The 25,725-nt window shown below is 41.3% G+C and overlaps 1 protein-coding gene and 2 pseudogenes across 4 annotated transcripts in view; 1 reads left to right on the plus strand and 2 right to left on the minus strand.

Moving 5' to 3' along the window:
* Positions 1-568: 568 nt before the first annotated feature.
* Positions 569-4,526, plus strand: LOC118499391 (annotated as a pseudogene).
* Positions 4,527-10,061: 5,535 nt separating this feature from the next.
* LOC114514118 lies at positions 10,062-10,157 on the minus strand (annotated as a pseudogene).
* Positions 10,158-18,584: 8,427 nt separating this feature from the next.
* The window catches only part of PDCD1LG2 (programmed cell death 1 ligand 2), a 65,891-nt gene continuing 58,750 nt past the window's right edge, over positions 18,585-25,725 (minus strand). For all 4 annotated transcript variants that reach the window (XM_036021665.1, XM_036021667.1, XM_036021668.1 and 1 more), the window contains one exon: positions 18,585-21,151. In XM_036021665.1, the coding sequence (XP_035877558.1) occupies positions 21,146-21,151 (6 nt within the window). In that variant the 3' untranslated portion in view covers positions 18,585-21,145. The remainder of the gene's footprint in view (positions 21,152-25,725) is intronic.

Consider the following 25,725-nt stretch of genomic DNA (forward strand, 5'->3'; position numbering starts at 1 on the left):
AGGCAAGATATTTGCATTTCCTAGTAACTGCAGGGCTTTCTACAGATCTTTCTTCAGTTTTTCCAAGAGATTCCCAGACATCCCTTCCCCAAAGCTTTTAAAAGCCACAGTCCTTCCTCTGCTAGGTCTCCCTCTCCAGCCCTAGGCAGCTCACCACAACAGTAGGAACCACTGAAGATGGAAGACTCTGGAGTTTCTGTTCTCTGCTCAGCCCTCAGCGTGTGAACTTCCCTGATTCTTTTTCTACAAGGGGAATCCTAAGGGGGAATGCAGGTTCAAATGAGGCTTGAGCACCTGTGGAAGATCATTACTGAACTTGACTGAGTGAGAGACTTACGGTGGTTCTGGTGAGCCAGAGGTCAAAGCTGGGGCATCTCCCTATGAAGCACTGACTAATTTCCTCTCAAAAAAGGATTTGGTTGAAGAATAAGTTTGAGGTGCACAGAAGGGACCTTTGGGGGAGAGGAAGCAAAAGAGAAACAACACTATTCCCTTAAACTGTTTCTGGTAATTCAGTCCAGAAACCCCTTAAGGTTATAATGGTATCATAACATTGTGATAGCAGATGATGTTACCACAAAACAGGGATGACAAAGAGAAGGTCCAGAAGGTGATATGGTGGTGTCTGATTTGGCTTTTAAGTCACATTCCACAAGAAGACTGAAAAGAGACCCATTTAGATGCCTACCACAAGCTGGTAACTGCTTACGTGTTCTCTCTACCTTATTCCCACTGGTCTGGTTCCTCTAAAAATGTGATGTGGGTGCAGGATCAGGAAAGGGGAAATCAGAAGAAACATGCAAATACTGAGGTTCTACTCTAGTGCTGTCAGAGGCAACTTTAATCTTTGAGATGATAAAAAATAACTGTCCGCCTGGCTGGCGTGGCTAGGTGGATTGAGCCCTGGACTGCAGGGCACATGCCTGGGTTGTGGGCCAGGTCCCCTGGGAGGGACACACATGAGACAACCTTATACACTGATGTTTCTCTCCCTCTCTTTCTCTCTCCCTTCCCCTCTCTCTAAAAATAAAGTAAAATCTTTTAAAAATAATAAAAATAATAATAACAGCCCTATCAAGAGTTACACGGAAATCATCAGAAAGAATATAAAATTTAGACCTCCAGTCTCTTATTCCCTTCAGAAAGTCTGCAGTAATTAAAGACTGCTTTAAGCAGTCCTGCAGGTCGTTTGAATTAAAAAAAAAAATAAAGAAAAGAAAAAAAGGAAAGACAATTGCAATGAATTGATAGGTTGAGATGTTGTGGAGGGTCAGATGGCTACATTTATTCTAGAGGTAACCCACCATAAAGCTGCCGCATCGGGAAGGGAGGCAGTGCCAGCCAGAGCTTCTCAAGTGGAGTCTGTGCAATTGCGCCCATCCACAAACCACTACCGGTCTGCAAGGGCCTGCTTGGCCATCCTTCCTAGGAGGGCCGTGGATGACCAAATTGTGGACCGCAGATATCCCTTTATATGTAAACACGATTTTTGCATGAGTGACGGATGTGTCTGTTAAGTATAAACTGTTGGGCCAGATGTACAAAAACAAGTTGGGTTTGAAACCACAGATTTCTGTTAACGTTTGTTTGGTTCCTCAGGACAGATAGATATGGCCCCTTTACTCCTATCATCTGAGGATGTTGAGTTGATTCGGCCATGAACTGCCTGCAGCTGCCTTTCACCCCTTCTTTTTTCCCCGTGTGTCAGTTTTCTAGATGGAGAGGAAGCGTCTTCACCTGAGTGCCCCTCAGCTGTGGTTTCAGTTACAATTGGAAATCAGTGTCCACTAATAGGCAATTAGCCTTTTCTTAGCCTAACCCTAAAATACATTTTCCTCTGAGATTTTTGTAAAGACTGTTGGAGTTAGACAGATCTGTATTAGGACCCCAGGCCTTTATCTACTTACTGGCTGTATTACCTTGGACACAGGACTCAGCTTCTGTTTGTCATTAAAACACTGGGGAGAATCCTACCTATCTCACCAAGTTGTTGTAGGAGGTTACATAAAATAATTTGTGCAAAGCAGCCCGCACAGTGTTTAGCATAGCAGATTTCCATACGTGGTTCATTTCTTCTTCACTTTCACTTGGGTGTCTGGGCCCGAGACAGAGCCTGGGAGAAGCATGGGTGGGAGGTAAAGAAGGAAAAGACAGGAATCAAAGGAAACAACTTTGGACAGGCACTCTGTCATCCATTCAAGTCAGCTGGTTCAGCCATTTTTTCCACATCATGTGAAGTAACTTGCATTTTTAATGTTATTCACATTAGTGGGAAGTGAGCTGCTCTAGCTGGATCCCCTGGGTGCTGTGCCCAGTCACTCTGTGAGGACCATTCAAGCCCCCCACAGGCACACACGTGTATCAGAGGTGTCCAGCCTTCAAAGGGTCACACTTCTAATTAACATCCAAATAACTCTGAGCCACATCCCCTCACATGACCACAGGAAAGCCAGCCTCCACATCTACTCCCCAAGGATTTCTGGGGATTCCTCAGGCAACCACCTGGGGCCCCAATGGCAGCACATCTTATAACTCCTCGAAACAGAAAACACTGTCACATTTAGCCCAATTTTACTGACAGAGATGTGGGAATAACACAAAGAAATAGCAGTGCAGAAAGCAAGACTATCAAACAGGGCCCTCCAAAGCCTTTCCTACCTTGACCTCCCAGGAAGGGTATCTCCCCTCAATCCCTGTTCTGCTGCCATGTGGGAAGGATCAGTTTTCCTACAGACAGAATCCACTGACCGTGACCCCAGGGAAGCCCAGTCTCAGGGCTTCAATTCTACTCACAATAAACACAACCATTCTATGTAATCAGTGCCGTTTATGTACAGTGCCTTGTGTGAATGTAGCAGGTGCTAATAAATATTTGTTCAGTGAATAAAAAAAATGAATGGTTTCAGCCTTTCCATTCTAGATTAGAATCTTGGTTTTACATTTATGTGATTAAAAAAACCATTAATTTTTAAAACTTTAAAATTCATGCTTGAGACAGACTCAGGGAAAATATATGCACACACAATGGAATACTTTTCAGCTGTCAAAAGATGAAATATTGCCATTTGTGACAATATGGATGGACCCTGAGGTTATTAAGTGAAACAGTCAGATGGAAAATTACAAAAAACATATAATTTCTTTTTTAAAAAAGATTTTATTTACTTATTTTCAGAGAGGGAAGGGAGGGGGAGAGAGAGAGAAACATCAATGTGCAGTTGCTGGGGGTCATGGCCTGCAACCCAGGCATGTACCCTGACTGGGAATCGAACCTGCAACACTTTGGTTCAAAGCCCATGCTCAATTTACTGAGCTATGCCAGCCAGGGCTTGAAAACATATAATTCCATTTGTATATGAAATATAAAACAAAAAACCAAACCAAACAAAAACAACTCATAGATACAGACACACAGTGGTAGTTACTACAGGGAAGGTGGGTAAGGGGAGGGTGAAAGGGGTGAGGGCAGTTAAATGTGTGGTGACTGATGGAAACCAGACTTATGGTGGTGAGCACATTAGTGTATACAGATACCAAATGATGATGTTTTAAATCTAAAACTTATATAATGTTATTAAGCAATGTTACATCAATAATTTAAAAAGAAATAAAACACATGAAAACTTCTTAAAAATAAAATTTTCCTGTAAAGAAAAGTCTTGGCAGTGCCCTGGGCAGTTCCCCAGATCTATCGCTTCACCAATGTTTGGATGGAAAAGACCCAGGGGTGCCCCTTCTTCCAGCCTCCAACCACACTCCAACCTCTTTTCTAGTTACCACCAGAACCACCTCAGCCTCCCAGACCAGCCAACATCAGTTTCTGACCTTAACTCCCTATTGCCAACTAACTGTGAGCTCCCACATTCCTCAGAATTACTCCACCGAGGTGGAGGCTGCTGTCAACCACCTGGCAAACCTGCATCCACGGGCTTCCCACACCTACCTCTCTCTGGGCTTCTATTTCCACCAAAACGATGTGGCTCTGGAGAGTGTGGGCCACTTTATCCTTGAGTTGGTGGAAAAGAAGCTCAAGGGCACTGAGCCTCTCTTAAAGCTGCAAGACCAGTGCAGTGCCTGCATTCTCGTCCAGGACGTGCCTTCTGCAAGTGAGTAGGGTGACACTCAGGACGCCATGGAAGCTGCCATGGTCTTTGAGAAGAACCTGAACCAGGCCCTTTTGGATCTACATGCCCTGGGCTCTACCCACATGGACCCTCATCTCCGTGATTTCCCGGAGAAACGCTTCCTGGATGGGGCGGTGAAACTCATCAGGAAGATGAGTGGCCACCTGATTAACATCCTCAGGCCGGTCTGCCCGGAGCTGGGCTGGGCGAGTGTCTCTTGAAAGGCTCACCATCAAACACGACTAGGAGCCTTTGGAGCCCAGAGACTTTGAGGCGCCCATCTGCATTTCCCCGGCATCTGGCTTCTGCCTGAGCCTCTCTCCCTCAAACCATGAGGCATCCTTTTAATCATCCTGGAGCCCTCTCCTATGCATTGGACCACATGGAAATAATAAAACTTTGTGCAGCAAAAAGAAAAGAGAGAAAAAAGAGCTTATGGCTTGGAAAAAAACAGCTTTTCCTACCTCTGCACTCCAACCTTCTGTTTTTAGCAATTAAAATTCCATGAAATATTTTTTCCCCAGTCTACACTGGTATACCTAATCCCATAGGGCTTTTACTGTTAAGAACATTCTTCCTGCAAATCCCAGGATTTCTCTGCTGCCTGGAGGCTGGCTGAGCAGATTCTATTGTTCCACAATACAGTTTTCAAGTCAGATTACTGTACTAGAAGCTAATCATTCATTAAGCTTTGGGTATGTGCCTATATATTAACTGTGATAGGTACTTTACTATATTATGTTTAATTCCTTCAATAATACTGCCAGGTAACATTTACTATGTTATATATGAGGAAATTATGGCTTAAGGTGAGTGACCTGCCTATGGTTATATAGCTGATTATTGGCTTTAACTCAGGCCTATAATCTATAAGCCTAGAAAGAGCATACAGAGTCAACAAGGGAGCTATGAAATTACTGTACTCCCCATGCCCTGCTTCCCCACGATATTCTGTCATTCACCCTGAGTGGCCATGAATGCCTACAGAAATTAGCCATTGTTACTAACGCAGAGTATCAAATTGTCCCTTGGCGTTTGGGGTAAAAAGTCTGAGAACCACCACAATGCCGTACTTTTGTCTTCTGCCTTTCTCTGACTGAGGCACCAAAAGAAAATTCTAAGGAATTTTAGTTCTTCACCCTTAGCAACATTGCCCAAGGTGACTCCTACATAATTCTGTAAATGACTGCCAGAAGACATAAAACACTACAGCAAAAATTCGTGGCCTGACACTTTGCTGAGAAGTTCTGTTTGACTTCCCTATAGTCATTATCAGATCACTTTTCCCTGCCTGTGTTTGGTACTCTCCACCGAGCAAACCTGGGGCTCCGGCCACTCCCCTGAGACACTAGAGGAACTGGCATCATCGCCGGGGTAAAGGCCTTGCTGTGGGCTGCCCATCCCACACATACCCCAGCTACTTTCCCCACTTTAGTCATATTGGGACACCTCTTCTTTTCACACAGAGTATCATCTGTGGTAAAGGTTAGAGAGGAGGCTTCTGTGATCTGCAAGTTACCTGAGGCTGGAGATGATGTTTCACTATCACTGTATCCCTAGTGTCTAGCATAGTGCTTAGCATCAAGTCAGTGGTCAAATAAATGAAAAAGGTTAACAGTTTGGTTTTCCCATGGCTGTAGCTTCCAAAGATATCCCTGGACCCTACCTCCCTAAAAAAGGCCCTTCCTCCCAAGTCTTAGTTTATTGCTCTGGTTGAAGTAATAAATAGACCCTTTACAGGTTTCTCATCCTGTGTCATTAGCCTCACTTTGTTTTTAGATACAAAGAGTTTTGAAAAACAAGATGTTTGAGTTTAAAAACAGAGTTTAGGAAAAAAAATAATAGTATTGAGAAAGGAATTTAGAAGTTGACATAATTCTCAAGAAACCATACCAATGAGGGTTGGAGACCTGGTTCCTTTGATGATATAATGCCTAGAAGATTGTTAAGGACTTGTTTCAGTCGGTAGAGAAAAGTTCCTTTGAGGACAAGATATTGGGAGCCGAGCTGAGGATGAAGGAGTCCTGCCTCTGATACTGCTGTGAGACATGAATGAGGCTGCAGTTTGGATTCAGGTGCTTCACAGAAGGGTAGAGCTGGAAGGGAATTCAAGAGCCATTTCATTCCACCCCCACCTCACCCCTTCCCAAAAGAACTAAAGTGACTAGTTTGAAAAAGCATAGAATCTCAGGGCAGGAAGAAGATAAATGTTCACCTCCTAAGGGATGAGTCCCTGACAGTTCCATGCTGCATGAATACAGGGGTGGGCCAAAGTAGGATTGCGATGGTGGGTATGGGAAACACAGTTTATTCTTGTACTATTACTTATTTATTACTTATTTTATTATTTATTTCTATTATTTGGCTTACTGTTTGTTATTATTTTGTATCCTTGCCTATGATTTATCTTTTAGGTAATGATGACTGGTAAATTAACCTACTTTTGCCCATCCCTATATTTCTAGCAGTGGAGTGATAAACCTTTGATGAATAGCTCCAATTGTTAGTGATTTACTTCTAGTTCTTGGACAAAACTCTACTTCAATGTAATTGAATTCAATGTGCCCATTGACCTTGGCTTTCATGTCTTGCCTTAATCATTCTTCTCTAGGTGAAGTGTCCCTAACTTCTTCAGGTATTCCTGGTCTGTGATGGTTTCCAGCCCCATCACCGTCTTGGGTGGCTCCTCCAGATATGTTCCCGCTTATCAATGTCCCAGTTAGCAAACGGGGCTCAGAATAAAACAAACTACTCTGCATATAGGCTGGTCTAGACTTAGTCGGTGTAGCCAGACTATTTGTTCCCAGTTCTGAATAGTCCCCTACTATGTGAAGTTCTCCTGCGTTTTTTAGCAACTGGATTTCAGGTCAACTTGCATTTGTATTTATGGCACATTTGTAGTTTATGAGTATGATATCACTCATATTACTTTATATTAAAGTCCCCTTTTCCTATTAACTCCTAACAAAACAAGTTTCTGCCATCTTAGGTTGTGTGAATCCAAAGCAAGACTTTATTTTCTACCTTCTTGGTCTTGACCTGGAGACTCACCCTGGGCTCTTAACTTAGAAAACTCTCATATGTCTAACTGAATATTCTCCCTGCTTTATTAATCTTCAAATAGTATGAGCTAATCTACTATGTCTACATCCCAGTCACTAGTAAGAGAAAGGTAAACAGAAACAAGACAACTTTTTAACAGTTGCTTTGTCAGCCTGAGCTCTTCTCCCAACCATGTTAACTTTGTCACATGTATATAAACCCAGCCCTTCGTTATGTGCTGTGATAAAAATCAAGCCTCTGAAAGATCCTGGGGACCTTTCCCCACTGCATCCCTGAAAGGGAGGAGATACTGTGCCTGTAAGATTTCCCTGAGCTACCAAACTGTTCATGCTCCTTCAAAAGTTATGGGCAAGCCACTTAGCTTCTCTAAACCCATTTCCTTATCTATCAAATGAGAACATTTGCCCTACTCCCTTTACCAGCTGCTAGTAAGGCTCAACTGGTACAAGAGGACATTTGAAAATGGTTTGCAAATTTTAACTTGCCACAGAAACCTAAATTATGATGATGAGGATGATGATGGTGATGATGATGATTTGTTTCTAATGTTGAGTGAAAGTAATTTAGGCCTGATGGGCTTCCTTTTTACTGCTGTTTGCAGTGTCTGTTAGCCCATCAGTCCCTGACTCAGCACCAAATCTAGGCTTCTGATCTGCCCTTGCCTTCCTGTTGGACCTATCTCCTCTGATACCTAACATAGATCCATACTGAGATTGTGGTTCTCTCGTTGCCTTCTGTTGCCATTTTCAGTTTTGGACCTAGATACACATCAGGGCTTGTTGCACAATACTCATTTCCCATGTGACAATTCCAACCCTGGGCAGCCTCCTCAATTCAGTGCCCAGCCGGGTGTCCAACACCCAGTGACACTTAGTTTGTTAGAGGAATGGCTGAATAACTGAATGAAAGATAAAGGAAGGCTGCCTTCATTCTCACTTCTGTACCTTTACTGTGTTTTCATTCTCTCATAGACAGAAAAACAGACATACAAATACATTCACAGAGAGACACACAGATAGATGGCCAGTTAGACAGGTAGGTAGACAGAATGACAGATATGTAGATCCAATGAAACACCATATGCTAAAGCAGGTTTTAAATGTTCTTGTTATTCCATTTACCTTCATTCAAGGCTGATTTTCAGCAGATACGCACTGGCATGACTGCATCATTGTGGCAGATAGAACTGGATAGAAAATAACCACTGCCCCGGACACCCTAAGTGCTTCACCACTCTGCCACCTCCTGAAACTTGTCCCTCCTCCGGGGCTCCCTGAGAGTCCCATAACCTAACAACTTAGGAGTGACTCCAGGCTCAGCAAGGAGCTTCTGGGGGAAGATTCCCCAGCATTTGGATTCAGTGTCCATTCTGATTGGCCAATGCCACTGCCGGGCAGGATGGTGGTGTTTTTGAGTATCAGCCTTGCCCTCATTACTTATCTACTCTCCACCCATCCCTGAAAATCTCCCAGGCCCACTGTGTTTCTCATTCCCTCCCTGCTCCAACCCACTCTGAATTCCTTTGAGTCTTATGTCTGTTTCCATTCATCAGACCCTTAATTGTATGTGGCCTTATTTTGTATACAACTTCATGTGTGATGTATTTTTCCAGCTCCTTATAAATTCCTCAAGCTGGAGCATCTCTAATAGAGGCTTTGCAACATCTCACACAGTGTTAAATGGGGGGTTCGAAGTCCCAAGACAGACTGATAGCCAGGGACCTTTCACTACTACAGCCCTGAAAGGGAAGAGATGCTGTTGGGATGATCCAATGACTGCCTCCGCCCCCACCCCCAACCGTCTCAATGACAACCACTCAGAAAAGCAGAGCCTGTGTCAACCCAGGCTTGAGCTTTTTATTTTGCCTCTTGGGGGTGAGAGTCCCATAACTGCCTGTCAGACTGCCATGTTCCCTAACAGCTTTCAAACACCACATTCCAGCATCCAGCACTCCCTGTCCTGTCCTTGTTTTCATTTTAGAAAACTCAGAAAAGTTTTCGTGCTTTAGAAAAACCTTCTCCCTCCCTCCCCTTGAATTTTCTGCTTTCAGGAGGGTGGTTCTTGAGGACAACTCCCCAGAGCACGGCTTGAAAAGACACAAGTGGCTCATCCTATCACATGTGTGTCAGATGCCTAGTCGCAGCCCAGTCATGCGTTGCATGCAGAAGCTGAGGTGACGTTTGATTAAGCAGGCAGGATGCTGGCAACCCCAGTGCTTTTTCAAACTTTCACTTAGTAAGCTTGTCTTTTATTTTCTCTTCAGAGTCACTTGAAAACACAGGTGAAACTTTGCACCCAACGTAAGGGAAAAAACATGGGCTGTACATAGGAAAATTTTGACCAAAATACCACTATATTTGGTACTTGGGTGACTTCTGATTTTCAATAGACAGACAATATAATTCTAAAGTTTCAAAATATTAAATAAATTTGCAACTTAAATTAAGATAATTTAAGACATTAAGCTTAAATATTATTTTTCAAATTTAAAATGTTAAGTGTGTTTTAAGTCCTTTCAAATACAGGAAACATACAAACAAAATAAAAATTCCTCATAATCTCATGGTTACTGTTCATACCATTCTAACTTTACAGTTGAGAAAGCAAAGGAGAGGAAGGAAGGAAAAAAAGGAAGGATATGAGTTTTTAGATTTTTTTTTCCAAATGTGTAAAAAATAAAGTGGGGGACTCTGTAAAAGTAATCCCCCCAAATTTTTAAAGAAATGACAGATATTTATATCCTAATAACACTTTTATTGCTGGGAGCACCACTGCTGTTTCAGGACGTCACAGCGTCTCATCAATCGCCAAGCTTTGCAGAGCTCCAGTTTTCATATCGCAGAGGACAGATACTTAAAGTGACATGTACATGTTTTTAACGTGGAATGGTTCATGAATCTGCATGGCATCCTTCAGCAGGGCCATGCCAGTCTTCTCTGTATCCTTCCAATATGTGCTGCCCAAGCAAACGGTATAAAATAATGTTTTACAAAAGTACAATACATTACCAAAAATCTTAAGAAATAGAAAAAAGGAGGAAATTACACACAACCCCACCACTTCAACAAAGTCATAAAGTCTTTCCAGCCTTTAGTCCTATTCTCGCTTATTTCTTTTTATTTATTTATTTATTTGGATTTAACATTATAATTTAAAGCAAACAATTATTATAAGACCACTCACATCATTGCCCCATTCTGATTCTCTCTCTCTCTGCTCCCCTTACCTTCAGTTATTATCCTCAGGGGTCTAGGGCTTTTATAGAATTTCAGATACAGAGAAATGACTTTGGTATCAGTTAGCTTAGGTTTGAATCTGGGCTCCACTGTGGGGACTTGGGAAAATCGATAAGCAACTTTGTCTCAATTTTCTCATCTGTACAAATTTCTCATCCCTATTCATTGGGTTCTGTGAGCATGAAAAGAGATAATGTATGCAAATTGAGTATTACAGTGATAAACTCAGAGTAAGTGCTCAATGTACAGAAACTATTTTTTTCACTTAAAATTATAGCAATGATTTCATACTTCTATAATCTTCATTACTGTCATTTTATGGCTAGATAGTAGGGTATTGCAAATATAAATCACCAACTAGTTCATTTTCATTTTTGACAGGTTATTTCCAGTTTGGGACCATCTACATAATCCTGTAATTAATGTATTATTTTTCATATAATACACGTTTCACTTTAGTCTATAGATTTCCATTAGAAAAATCCTCAGAATGGTATTTTGGGGTAAAAGTATGAAGCTTGATGTGGTTTTTGCTACATATTCAAGCATGTATTTTTGAGCAAATTTTTTGTACCTTGCTTTATTTCATTCATAGTTATGTCAAAGCTTTCTTTCTTAAAATCATATATTTATATGTGCAATGGACTCCTCCATGTCTTTAGCCTTTTCTAAATCTTTTGGGTTATTTTCTTAGAGTAGATTTATGCACCAAATTATTCCAACTGTAAGATACACCAGACCATAAGACACACCCAGGTTTTAGAGGAAGAAAATAGGAAAAAAAATTTTTGAAGCAAAAAATGTGGTAAAATATTTAATAACATAAATAACATAGGCCGCGGCCCCCCCCCACCCCACACACACAGCGAGCCAGGTAAGCTGCATTCAGACTATAAGGCGCACCCCTTTTTCCTCCCAAATTTGGGGGGGAGTGTGTCTTATAGTCCGAAAAACATGGTAAGTGTAATTACTTGAACAAATGGTATGACAAATCATATGGCCTCTTATTTATAGATAAATCACCCTCCAAAACAGTTGTATGTACTGATTTATATGACCACTAACAATTTATGAATCTACCAATTTAACAACATATTGTTATGATTTAAAAAGCTTTCCCATTATAATGCTTGAAAAGACCTACTCAAGTTTTGTTTGATTTAAATTTCAAATTACCTGTGAATTCAGCATTTTATTTTCTGAAATTTGAAGCAAGGAGAATTGAGACCCCAGGCAGCTGCCTGTTTTCATTGAGCCTGATTCCATTTCTCCTCTATCCGAACTACTCAAAATTCCAGGCATTTGTTGCTTCCTCTGTACTTCTTGCAGATGTTCTGTTTTAACATAGAATTCTATTTTTATAGAACAAACAGAACTAAGTAAAAAATGTGCTACTCTCTTTGAGTTTACTTCTCCTAAGAGGAGCCTGCTGTTGAGAATACACAATTACAGACACGATGTTATAGGAAGCAGCTGATGGCCTCCAGGAGCACCCTTACAAGAGACAGTTCCTTGTTGGCATCACAAAGGTCTTATCTTAAAAGTTCAGAAATGTGATTCTGTATACTCAGAATTAGACTAAAAGATTGGATGGTGCTAACCAAACTTCGAAAACACTTTTCTACAATAAAAAAATAAAATACCATTAACCTGCAGATGAGAAACATGCTTCAGAACATTCTATTCCCATAGAAATGTCTACATGAGAAGTGAAATTATAATCAGCTTCTCGGTAACCATAGTTAGGGTGGGGCAGGGAGCAGGAATGGTGGCCGGAATGATTTCAGTGCCTGATATCATCGAGTGTGTGAATCTGAAGCATTCATTGCCACTAGAGGGATAGACCTGACAGGCGATTGGAATTCATGGGCCAGGGACACTTCTCCATTGGACAGACTTGGGATTCACTAATGCATTTTGCCATGCTGACCTCTTTTTCCTTGATTTCGTGCACATTGCCTTCATTTCAATTCCACAATATTTGTAAAGTATTTTCTATGTACCAATTCTTGTATTGGGTTCTGAAACTACTTAAATACATAAAAATCTGCTTCTGCTCCCAGGCACCTCATAGGCTTTTGGAGAAAACAGAACACATATATAATCTAAAAATACCATATGACAGAGCTTGACTGTGTCACAGGTCTGGGATCTGATTTCTTGTGACATGGCTGGCTTGCAGAACTTTAAGACTAGCTCTGCTATGTCACATGAGCAATTTATCAAATTTCACTGGGCCTTAGTTTGCTTACATGTAAAATGGAGACAAGAATGGTCCCTATTTTATTGAATTGTGAAATTTAAATGAGATAATACAGGTAAAGCAATTAGAACAATGTCTAGCACATGGTATGAAAGTTACCTATAATGGTCCTGGCTGGTGTGGCTCAGTGGATTGAGTGCCAGCTTGCGAACCAAAGTGTCACTAGTAGGATCCCCAGTCAGGGCACATACCTGGATTGTGGGCCAGGTCCCCAGTTGGGGGCATGTGAGAGGCAGCCACCGTTGATGTTTCTCTCCCTCTCTTTTTCCCTCCCTTCCCCTCTCTAAAAAAATAAATCAAATCAAATCTTTTTTAAAAAAGTTAGCTATAATGATAATGTCAATTAACCTCATGATGGCTACTGACAATATGACATGAGCAATCTGATATTTCAACATCAACAGAAGGAGGAATGTATAGTCTAACCCTCCCTAGAACTTTAACACACTTATATGTCATGATAGTCAAATATACTATTAGGAAAGATGGGATGATTAACTTCTGAAAATGTGACATTGTATCTCAAAGTTGGAAATGTTTTTCTTCATGGGTCTTATATGATAGTGATTTTTTTAAAGAATAGGCTCCTGACATCCTGTGCTCTACATTCCAGAAATCCATAGATACATTTTGACACTTTCAGCACCTCAGAACAAAGGTTATCACTTTGATTCGGATGCTCTGTCCCAACATTTAGCACGCACCAGGGTTACATTCAATTTTGATTTCCCAGGCTAGTTGTGAATTCCTTGAAGATAAAGACCATGGCATAGCCATCTTCGATTCTTAGCCCCTAACATAGAGTCCTGTGTACAGTAACAGCTCATCCGTTGTCGGCTGATTAAATAAACGGTGTTGGTAGTGGACATTGGTGTCTGCCTCTCCAGCACCCATTCCTACTTTGGGGACCTATTTGACATCCCACTTGTGGTTCAAATGTTCTCAATGGAGCTCCAGACTTAAGACATTACTCACATATTCTTTCTTTTTGTTTCAGTGACTGGTTTAGGAAAGGGCACATAACGTAAACTTGTCCAGAGAACATCTTTGGGTTTTTTTTTTTTTTTGGAATTCTGTAGAAAATACTCTCTTTTTTTTTGGTGAATTTGAACAGGGAAGTTTTTGTAACTCCTGACAGCCATCCTGTAATCATGAAGGCAGACCTGACTGTCATGGCCTTCAGGTTTTGTCTGGGCTCAGATTCCAGCATATTTGAGGGGACAGGGGCAGAATCTAGCTGAAAAGTGGAAGGCTTATATTCCAAAAAACTTACAATGTTTTCTTTTTGTCTTCTACACCAAGTTTAATTTTTTATTTTATTATTGTTATTTTTATTGTTGTTCTATTACAGTCGTCCCGATTTCCCTGTTGCACTCCCCTGCCCTGCCCATCCCTCACTCCCACAGTCAATCCCCACCCTGTTGTCCATGTCCATGGGTCATTTGTACTTGTTCTTTAACTAGGCCTGTCCCCTTCTTTCCTCCCTTATCCCCCACAGTTCTTAAATTTATATTAGAAGAAACCTAGCTCACATATATGTGGATGGATTCTAAGAGTATTAGATACCTTTAGAACAGAATATTGGGTTGGGGCCAAATTTAGGGAACTTAGATATAATACAGCTTTCATAGATTTTTGGACTTAATGCTATGACAGATTGTTATAGTAATAGTCCCCAGGGAACCAGGACACTTTGGTTCCCACATGGCTCTCTGACTTTCTTTGGCCAATGGGATATTAGCAAATGTGTTGCCAACAGAAACCTAAAAAGCACTTGCACACTGGGGCGTGCCCTCTTTTGTGCCATGTATGGACCAACTTTCATGTTGAAGAAGCATGGACTAACCTGACGGAGACAACATGGCCCAACCAGTAGCCTGAACCAACTCTAAGACATGTGAGTCATCTAAGACCAGCATCCTCCAGCCAATCTGTCAACTGATTGCAAACGCATAAGTGAGCCCATGTAAAGCAAAAGTGACTCCCACCAGCTGAGCCCAGTACAAATTGTTTAACTTATAAAATCGTAAAAACACAAATGATAAATATAAGCCACTAAGTTTTGTTATACAGCAAGAGCTAGCTGAAACACATATATTCTTAAACAGCTAGGGGTGGCTCTATTGGCTTACTTAGTTGTCTGAAACCTGTGCTCAACTGTAGGCTACATTTGATGATGTTCAATGGACAGAATTTCTCTGATATAATGTACAGGAAGAATTCTAAAGGGTTAGAGAGGTAGAAATAATGGAGTAGTTTATCATGTGTAACCTGTGCATCTTGCCTTACCCCACTAGGCCCTGACAGTGTCCAAGGTACATTCCCTTCACTAAAGCATTGAGAAATGCATTACTGAGGGAGCCAAGCAATCTTAAACATCTCCAGGTGGCTGTTTTCTGTAGGTCAAGGATGATAGTAGAGAATGCTGCTATTGAGATGGGCTTCCTGATTTCAGTGGGTAAGATGAGATCCCAGAGTGACAATCAGAATTTGTTACTTCAAGAGGTCTCTGGTGGTAATGGACCCTAACAATTAAACATATGGCCAGACTACCAAAGCATTATTTGATCTATGGAATAGAAATCTGACTTGAGTTCTCACAGCTGAGAATCATAGCTTTGTTAATTCCCGGACCTTATCAGTTCACAGATCTGAAGCTCCTGGTTGAAGAGAAAGATGGGACCCTTTGAGAAAGGACCCTGCAATAATGCCACAAAGACTTATGGTAGGTCTTTCTCCAAGCCATCCCCAAAGGGGCTTGAAGTCATTTTCTCAGGTGTCTGTGCATTGGGAGAAATGGAAACACCCAGACCTTTCAGGGATTCCTAAACACCACTCTGAAATGACACTAATGTTTAGGAACTCCCAAGTGCCACTGTGGTCCACTGGTCAAAATAAGGGCTTACAATAGTCCTCCTTATCTGTGGTTTCACTTCCCAGTTTTAGTTACCTGCAGTGAACTGTGGTATAAAAATATTAAATGGAAAATTTCAGACATAAACACTTCATAAGTTTTCAATTGTGAGCCCTTTTGAGTACCCTGATAAAATGTCACCCTGACCTGAGATTTCCTGTCACAGCCATTGATCCTTTGTCCACTGTATCTTTGTTCTATTTGCTCCCTGCTGATTTGTCACTTAGTAGCCATCTCAGTTATCAGATTCACTGTCACAGTATCTCAGTGATCGTGGTCAAGTAACCTTATTTGACTTAATAACAGCTCACAAATAAGAGTAGTGATGCTGGAAATTAGGACATGCCAAATAAAACATGTAAAGTGTTTCCTTTAAGTGAAAAAATGAGAACAATAAGATATTTTCTAGAGAGAGACTACATTCACATAAATTTTATTAGAGTATATTGATATAATTGTTCCATTTTTATTTTCCTTTAATTGTATTTTGTTGATTATGCTATTATGGTTTTCCCAGTTTTTTTCCCCTTTGCTCCCCTCCACCCAGCCCCCAGCCCTTCAGGCAATTCCCACACCATTGTCCATGTCCATGGGTCATGCATATATGTTGTTTGGCAACTTTATTTCCTATTCTGTATTTTACATCCCCATGACTCTTCTGTAAGTACCAGTTTTGTACTTCTTATCCGTGCACCCTTTTTGGCCATTCCTCTGACCCTCCTCCCATCTGGTAACCATCAAAGTGTTTTCTGTATTTATAATTCTATTTCTGTTCTGCTTGTTTGCTTATTTTGTTTTTTGGATATGTCTTTATTGACATTTTATTGCTCACAGTTTTGATCATGTTGTCCTTAAATAAATCCCTTTAACATTTCACATAATAATGGTTTGGTGGTGATGAACTAACTCCTTTAGCTTTTTCTTCTCTGGGAAGCTGTTTATCTGACCTCTGATTCTAAATGATAACTTTGCTGGGTAGAGAGTAATATTGACTGTAAGTCCCTGCTTTTCATGACTTTGAATATTTCTTGCCAATCCCCTCTAGCTTGCAAAGTTTCTTTTGAAAAATCAGTTGACAGTCTTATGGGAACTCCATTGTAGGTAACTAACTGCTTTTCTCTTGCTCTTTTAAGATTCTCTCTTTGTCTTTAACCTTTGTGATTTTAATTATGATGTGTCTTGGTGTGGGCCTCTTTAGGTTCACCTTGGTTGGGACTTTCTGTGCTTCCTGGACTTGTATGTCTATTTCCTTCACCATTTTGGGGAAGTTTTTTGTCATTATTTTTTCAAAAAGGCTTTCAATTTCTTGTTCTCTCTAATCTCATTTTGGCACTCCAATGGTGTGAATGTTGGAACACTTGAAGTTGTCCCAGAGGCTCCTTACACTATCTTCGTTTTGTTTGGATTCTTTTTTCTTTTTGTTGTTCTGATTGCGCATTTTTTGCTTTTTTATATTCCAAATCATTGATTTGATTCTCACTTTCATCTATTTTACTGTTGATTCCCTATACATTATTCTTCATTTCAGTTAGTGTATCCTTCATTTCTGACTGGTTCTTTTTCATGGTTTCCATGACCTTTTTTATGCTGTTGAAGTTCTCTCTGAGTTCATCTGCTCTTCTCCTGAGATCACTGAGCAACCGTATAACCAATGTTTTTAACTCTGGGTTTAGTAGATTGCTTGTCTAAATTTCATTTAGTTTTTTTCTTTGGAGTTTTGATCTGTTCTTTCACTTGGGCCATGTTTCTTTGTGTCTTCATTTTGGCAGCCTCCCTGCATTTGTTTTGATGTATTAGGCAGAACTGCTAAAGTAGGTGTCCTTCTGTAGGGTCCAGTGGCACAGCCTTCCTTATCACCCAAGCTGGATACTCAAGGTGCATGCACCCACTGTGTGGGCTGTGTACACCCTCCTCTTGTAGTCAAGCCTTGATTGCTGTTGGCAGGTCAATGGGAGTGATTTACCCAGGCCAATCAGCTGCAAGCACTGGCTGTGACCATTGACCACCAACATCTGACCACCGTGGAAAATCAATTGTCTAGGGGCCCACTCTCCAGAGCAGGACTTACTTTAGCCAGGCTCTGGTGCCCACTTGAGTGTGTCACTTGTGGAGGTGATTGGTAGTGTTGCTCCCACATGGTCTGTATCTGTTCCCTGGGTATGCTGGCTCTGGGGCTTCCTGGGAGGTACAGGCCAAGGTCAGCCACCGCTTGTGTTCTGTCTGAGTCTACCTGGCATAAGCTACAAAGCAATCTCAAATGTCTGCTACTTTTGCTGGGTTTGGAGGTGCCCAAGTGAGGCCAAGCTATGAACCAAGATCAGCTGCTTCTAGTGCCGAGTCTGGGGCCACTTATCAAGAGGTATGGGGCTTGCTAAGGTTAGATGCTGCTTGTATGAGAGGATTTAGGAAAATCTGAAGCATGAGCCAAGACAAGCTATTTGTATAGAAAAGCCACTGGAAACAGCTTGGGTGGGTCTGAAAATTGGGTGGCATAGAGCCTCAGGGAATCACCAGAGTTGGGCAAATAATATGAACCAGGTTGATGGAGACTCAGAAATGGCACCTGTCTGCTGGCTCTGTGGGGGAGCTGGGAGGCAAGGGCTCAGAGAAGGAACAATGGCTTCTGTCAGCAGTACTACCTTGGAGAAAGCTGTCCCCCAGCTCTTGCCATGATGCCAAACAGTTCAGTTCCTCCTCATATGCCTCTGGCGTCTTTCAAACTGCATATAAGTTTGGGTGTGGGCCCTTTAAGAGGAACTGCTAGGGAGTCCAGCAGTTTCTGTCTTCCACAGCCTAAATTCCCACTGGTTTTTACAGCCAAAGTTGTGGGGACTTATCTTCCTGGCACTGGAACCTTAGGACAGGGGGCGTATTGTGGAGCTGGGACCTCTCATTCCTTAGATATCCCTCCCAATTTTTACCTGCCATATGTGGATATGGGACCAGCCTGTTGCACACCCTCTTACCAGTCTCAATGTGGGTTCTTCAATTCTATAGTTGTAGGACTTCCATTCATCTTGATATCTGGTGGTTCTGAATAATGGTTGTTCTGTACCTTAGTTGTAATTTTAGTGGCTATGTGAGGTGAGCTGCGTTTATCTAGGCTGCCATCTTAGCTTTCTCTCTTATTTTGCTATTAGTTATTGTTGTTCCTCTCTTCCTGTGCCTACTTTATAAATTAAACTTCATCATAGTTGTGTGTGTAGGGAAAAAACAGTAAATATCAGGACTATTTGTGGTTTCAGGTATCCACTGGACATCTTCCACAGATAAGGGAAGAATAGCATATGGTGGCCAGGTGTTAAGTAGAGTTTGCGCCCAATTCCATGTCATCATCATGGATCATTAAAGATGGTAATTAGGAAGACCAGTCAGCAACATAGGTGTGAGCTTATGATACAATGACAAATTTGAAAACAGGATAGAAAATTACATGTATAGCTATAGTTGAAATATTGTACATATCTGGATGAAGAGCAAATACTGACAACAAAAGTGAAAATATATTTGCTTGGATGATGAGATCATAGGTGATTTTTGTTTGCATGCTTTCTCAATTCCTTAAACTCTCCCAAATGCCATTTTTGCTTCCTCTGTAAAAGGTACTTTTTTTTACTTAAAATTCATCTCGTTCTTTTATTTTAAAGATGGCCATTTATATACTTTTTAACCAATCGTATTGAGATCATAAAAAGTATAGTCATTCTCCTCAATATTATAATGATTCTCATAGCCAATCATGCATGAGGTATATATCACATGCAAGATGTCCCACTAATGACAAAATCCCACAATTTCCCTGCTTTCCAGGAATTTACATTCCAAGAGGAAAACAGAACTATTGCTTAAGTGCACATGATTTAAAACTGAGAAAGAAGCTCTCCAGAGAGGAACAAAGAAAACATTGCTCTGCCCAAAGTAAGAGCTCATATTCAGTTGAGGAAAATCAGAAAATATTCACTGGGAGAACTCACATCTGAAGGGTGGATAGAATTTTGCCAGAGAGAAATGAGGTCCCAGACAGGAGGTGTTATGTGTAGAGGAGAGCCCGTACATGGGACTCCAAACTGATGCTGGTATAACTTGGCTGGAAATTCCTTGGAAATCCCTTAGGAGAAGGATTCAGGAGAAACATTCTGCAGCTCTGATAGGGTCCAGGCACTGTCTACTTAGCAAAGGATAGTGGCCGGCACATAGGGGATTACTAAGGAATCCCCTTTATATATACACAGACACACACATATACATATATATTTGGATGGTTCATGGGTCAACTAATGCCTTGAGTTTCATGTCCCCATCACAGATACAAAATTTAACATGATTAAACTGCTGCTGCTGTGCCTAGTTACCCACTCCCCACCCCACCTTGACAGACACATAATGGGATCCCGCAAGGATTTCTATAGTGCCAACAATCAAAAGCCTTGACTAGCTGGTCTTACAGACATGGAAACTGAATTACTACAGGGTAAGTTTAAAGCCATATGCCCCAATAGATGGTTATCTTGTAGTTACATGGGAAAATGTTCTTTGACATCAGAAGTGCACACTAACTCAGCCAGTGCTGATATTTCTGAATGGTTCAGAAAAAAAAAAGATCTTTGTATACTTAGAAATTTAGGGTACATTTGAAATTATTTTAAAATTTAAAAAGTACTTAATATTAAATCTTAAAAGTAAAATCTGATATGGCACTTAAAAAAATAGAGTCATATAGAGGGCCAGGAAATAAGCCTTTGTTTGGGGCTTTGACCATTATGGCTACTCATATGAGATCCTTGCAGCATAATTGCATGCCAAATTTTTAAAATGTGTATCATAGTTCCAAGGTTAATAAAAAACCCCAGAATTTATGGAAAGAAAGATGTAGTTTAGAACAATAACAAAAAAATCACCATTTAACACAGTACCATTATAGGTGATATAAATGCTCTGTGATTTAGACCTCACAAAAATGCTCAGTGACTTTTCTCCACAATTTGTAGTTGGCCACTCTGTGTGCTTACATGCTTCCTGTTAATTAGAACTTGAATGCATTCAAGATTCCGGTAAGCCATAAAATATATCCATTATGGCTTGACTTTGTATAAAGCCTTGTCTGTGAGCTGATAGTCTTGATAGGTTTTTCTGGTATACAGAGGGAACAACATATAAAAATAACTCTATTGGCAATCTGTCCCCTTCTGTAATGAAAATTTCCACTTATCTCTACTTCTGGAAATTACTTTGGAATTCTTTAGTGTGACAGCAAGAAGGAGCCTCAGGACACTCACTGGGGTCCAGGATCCAAAGCGGTCATTTTCTAAAGTGCAACAGTGCTTGCTCAGTCACAGGCGGCAGAGGTGAGAACTGCCCAACTTCCTCTAAGCACACCATGGCCAGGGGCTGACTAGTCTCGTTGCAGTCTCCAGATTAAAGTGCTGGGTCACACAAGGCATTTGAAAATTACAAACATGTTCTGTGGGCCAGAGGACTCTCATCCAGGGTCCAGAAGCTTCTTGAGGATGTCCCATCAACTCGCCTCAGCTCTGGAGACACAGGTTCAAATCTGAGGAGAAAAGTCCACAAATAGGAAAATTACTTTTCTGATAAGAAAATAAAGAACTTCTCAAAAACAGATTGGAGTGGAGGAGAAACTACTTTAGGGGAAAAAGCTCATCTGTTTGGAGGCAGCATGGTTCAAAACCTTCTTTCTACTCCCTCTACCGTTGCCCTAATTCCAAGTCTTCAGCCTCTCTCTCCAGACCTATTGCAAGAGTCTTCTTCCCTCCATTCCCTGGACTGCAGACAGCTCAGAGCTACTGAAGCATAGTTCATAGGGCTCCCCTATTCAGAATCATTTATAGTTCCTCGCTGTGCCAGATATTTGTTTGTTCCCAGAGACTCAGCCTCCACCCTGCTCTACGCTGCTCATGTCCCAGGAGGATGATATTGTAGACTGCAACACTGGGCTCTCTTCCCCCTGGCTTTCAACTCATCCTTTTCCTCAGCCTAGGAGAGAAAGGAGACCGCAGCAGGTGGCAGAGTGAGGTTGGGGTACTTATTCCTCCTCAGCAACCTCCCAGACAGTTTGCAGGTTGAGTTTATCCCTGTGTTAAAGTCCATAGCTCCTTGTGGGTGTCCCTTTCCTCTTGCTCTCCTTACCAGGGTTCCAGTAACTGCACCTTTTTTTTCTGCTTCAGGCCTAGGGATGGTTAAGTGTTTCCTGCTTTCATTAATTCCAGAGTATTCAATATCTCTTGCTGATCTTGTCTAACCCTGCTCATGTCTTTGTAAATAGTAAAAACTTGTAAAATGCTTTGTCACCTCTTCTGTAAACCCTCTGTTTCCTGCTGAGAACTAACTGAGGTATCCACATCCAGTGTGTAATATCTAATCTCCTTTGCCTGAAATTCATGGCTTATAATTCGGCCCCCAGAAGTCTTTCCTGTAATGTTACACATGGCTCTTTTCCAACTAGGATCACATGCCTTTTCCTACAGATCCCCCACGTCTCCCTGCCTCTCCGCCTTATCTCCTATGTCCCCTCTATCTAGACAAAGGGCTCATGCAAAAACAAACAAACAAAGAAAACAATGTAGAGACTAGATTAATTGCTGGGGGATATATAGAAAGCAGATGTCTTTTATTTTAACTTTAACATGCCAGTAAGAACAGTTTTTTGAGTACCTTATCTCCAACACTCAATTGTATGGATCTTGGATGATTATTGTTGTACTTAATTTACTCTTACAATTTCCAAATAGTCTACCTGACACAGAATCTTGAAAACAGCAGCTACTTAATACATCTTTGAGAGTGGATGGATGAATGAATGAGTTGCATTATACTGGGAATAACAAGACATTGTGTTTTTCTTTTCTTTTTTTTTAAGTATATTTTATTGATTAGGTTATTATAATTGTCCCAGTTTTTCCCCCTTTATCCCCTTCTGCCTGGTATCCCCCTTCCCTCCAGCAATACTCCACCTTTAGTTCATGTTCATAGGTCATGCATATAAGTTCTTCAGCTTCTCCATTTTCTATACTATTCTTAACCTCCCCTGTCTATTTTGTACTTATCAATTATGCTACTTAATCCTTGTACCCTTACCCCATTCTCCCCCCTCCCTCTTCCCATTAATAACCCTCCAAATGATCTTCATATCTATGATACTGTTCCTGTTCCAGTTTTTGCTTAGTTTTTCTTTTTTAGAATAGGTTGTTGATAGTTGTGAGTTTGTTGTCATTTTAATGTTCATAGTTGTGATCTTCTTTTTCTTAAATAAGTCCCTTCAACATTTCATGTAATAATGGCTTGGTGATGATGAACTCCTTTAGTTTTTTTCTTGTCTGGGTAGCACTTTATCTGTCCTTCCATTCTAAATGATAGCTCTGCTGGATAGCGTAATCTTAGTTTTAGTTCCTTGCTTTTCATCACTTTGAATACTTCCTGGCAGTTTCTTCTTGGCCTGCAAAGTTTCTTTTGAGAAATCAGCTAATAGTTTTATGGAAACTCCTTTGTAGGTAACTCTCTGCTTTTCTCTTGCTGCTTTTAAGATTCTCTTTATCTTTAATCTTTGGCATCTTAACTATGATGTGTCTTGGTGTGGTCCTCTTTGGGTCCATTTTGTTTGGCATTCTCTGTGCTTCCTGGGCTTGTATGTCTATTTCGTTTGCCAAATTAGTTTTTAATTTCTTGCTCTTCTTCTTCTCCTTTTGGCATCCCTAAGATTCAGATGTTGGAGCTTTTGGAGATGTCCCAGAGTCTTCTTATTCTCTCCTCATTTTTTTTTGAACACTTGTTTTTTCATTCTGTTCTGGTTAATTTTTTATTTCTTCCTCGTGTTCCAAATCATTCATTTGAACCCCAGCTTCTTTCCTTTCACTATTGATTCCCTGTGGATTTATCTTTCACTTAGTGTAGACTTAATTTCTTTTATGCTTTTGCTATACTCAGTGAGCTCTCTGAACATCCTTATCACCAGTGTTTTGAACTCTGCATCTGCTAGGTTGGCTACCTCTGTTTGGTTTAGTTCTTTCTCTGGGGTTTTGTTCTGTTCTTTCATTTGGGCCATATTTCTTCATCTCCTTGTTTTGGTAGCCTCCCTATGTCTGTTTCTGTGTATTAGGTAGAGCTGCTTTGACTCCCTGTCTTAGCACACCTGTTAAGTTATATAGGGCAGAGTCTTAGGTATTCACCAGGGTGTGGTAACCCGCTTCACCACTTTGTGGCTTTGTATGTGGGGGAGGGGTTAGCAAGGGGACAATGCTGCTGCCTGGCTGCTAGAGGCTTGCTCAGCACTCATCCCATTTCCTGTCACTTCACCCACTTTCCATATGCGACTGGCACCCTTCTAGCTCTTGCCCTGGTGGTGGTTCACAGAGTGGGTGGGTTTGTATACATTTTAGGGCCATGTGGGCCCTTCAAATGAACTCTCATGAGAAACCAGCATTTTCTTCCACTGCCTCAACCCCTAGTGGTTTTTACAGCCAGAAGTTATGAGGCTTTATTTTCCTGGCACTGGAACCCTGGGCTGAGCAGTCTGTCCTAGGGCTGGGACCCCTTGTTCCCAAGGTATCCCTCCCAATTTTTATCCACCACACATGGATGTGGGACCCCCTGTTCCGCTGGCTGCTGCCTTGCAGCCTCTGCCACGCCATGTCCTCTCCCTCTTTGCTCCCCACCTCTGCCCCTCCTACCCACCTGGATGAATATGACCTTTTTAAATCTTTGGTTGTTGGACTGCCATACAGTTTGATTTTCTGACAGTTCTGGGTGTTTCTTGTTTCGAGGTTATTTGTGATCCTTCTTATGATTGTGCAAGGAGGCAAAGTGTATCTACCTATGCCTCTATCTTGACAAGAAGTCCTGTATTTTTCTTCACATCCCTTAGTTTCAATCTCACTATCTCTAGAATGAGGAAGTCAGGTATGTAGGCTCTAAGAAATCACAGGTTGATGACTAAAATAAATCTTTTTTAAAGGCAGCATGATATATACCTATGGCATCAGAATCCATGACTACAGTTTTACTGGTTGACAGCTTGGCTGTTTGTGTAAGAGCAAGAAGCCACGAGCCCAAATTGTAGCACAAGTGAGTGAGGTTAGCTGCAGGGATAATTTACACAAATGGAAGGGCAGTGTGCCATATACAAGACTCAGGTGGCCTTAGTTCTCCCACTAAGTTATAAGATGACCTTGTGCAGTCACCTCATCTTTTATATCCTTGCAGTATGTATTCATCCCTTTTAGGCTGGCTGGGCTAAGAATCTCTGAAAGGCAACTAAGACATTGGTAGGTGTCATTGAGAGGGCATATAGTGTTTCCCTCCTTAAAGCTGACAAGGGCCCAGTGAAGAGTCTTATGTAATGCATCTAACTACAGGATATAGAGAGGTGAGGTCGGGGCCAGGGGAAGTAGTTAAAAGGGCTTTGGAAAGTAAGCTCTTTATCTAGTAAGCATGCATGGGTAATTAAAAGTGATACTTTGGAACAGTTAAAGATGTATTGAACTATAGACAAAGTTTAGGAAACATATAAGAAGAAATCAATATATGATTCCATAACATAAAGATAATAGTTACAGGCATTTTACTGTTTTTGTTTTACTTTTTCAGGGGAGAATGGAGGTGTGGTAGGTATATTAAAACCATTTTTTAGGACTTCTGGCCAAGATGGAGGCATAGGTGGACACACCGTGCTTCCTTGTACAACCAAAAGGACAACAACAATTTAAAAACAAAAATCGACCAGAACTGACAGAAAATTGAACTGTATGTAAGTCTGACAACCAAGGAGTTAAAGAAGACACATTCATCCAGACTGGTAGGAGAGGTAGAGATGGGCATACAGAGAGGGCTTGAGGCAAAGTGGTGGTGGAGGACCCAGATGGGCAAGGCGGTGGCTTGCAGACCCAGCTGGATTTTGGGGCAGGGCATGCAAGGCTGCAGCTGACCAGCAAGACTGCAGTGGTGGCTGGTGGAGCGGGCAGTCCCACATTCATGTGCAGATAAACCAGGAGGAACAACTAGGGAGCAGGATGGACTGCACAACCCAGTGCCCCAGCACGGGGAAATAAAGCCTCAAAACACTGATTGAAAACACCTGTGGGGGTTGAGGTGGCAGTGGGAGAAACTCCCAGC

Source organism: Phyllostomus discolor, chromosome 3 (genome assembly GCF_004126475.2).
Source record: "Phyllostomus discolor isolate MPI-MPIP mPhyDis1 chromosome 3, mPhyDis1.pri.v3, whole genome shotgun sequence".
Lineage (NCBI taxonomy): Eukaryota > Metazoa > Chordata > Mammalia > Chiroptera > Phyllostomidae > Phyllostomus > Phyllostomus discolor.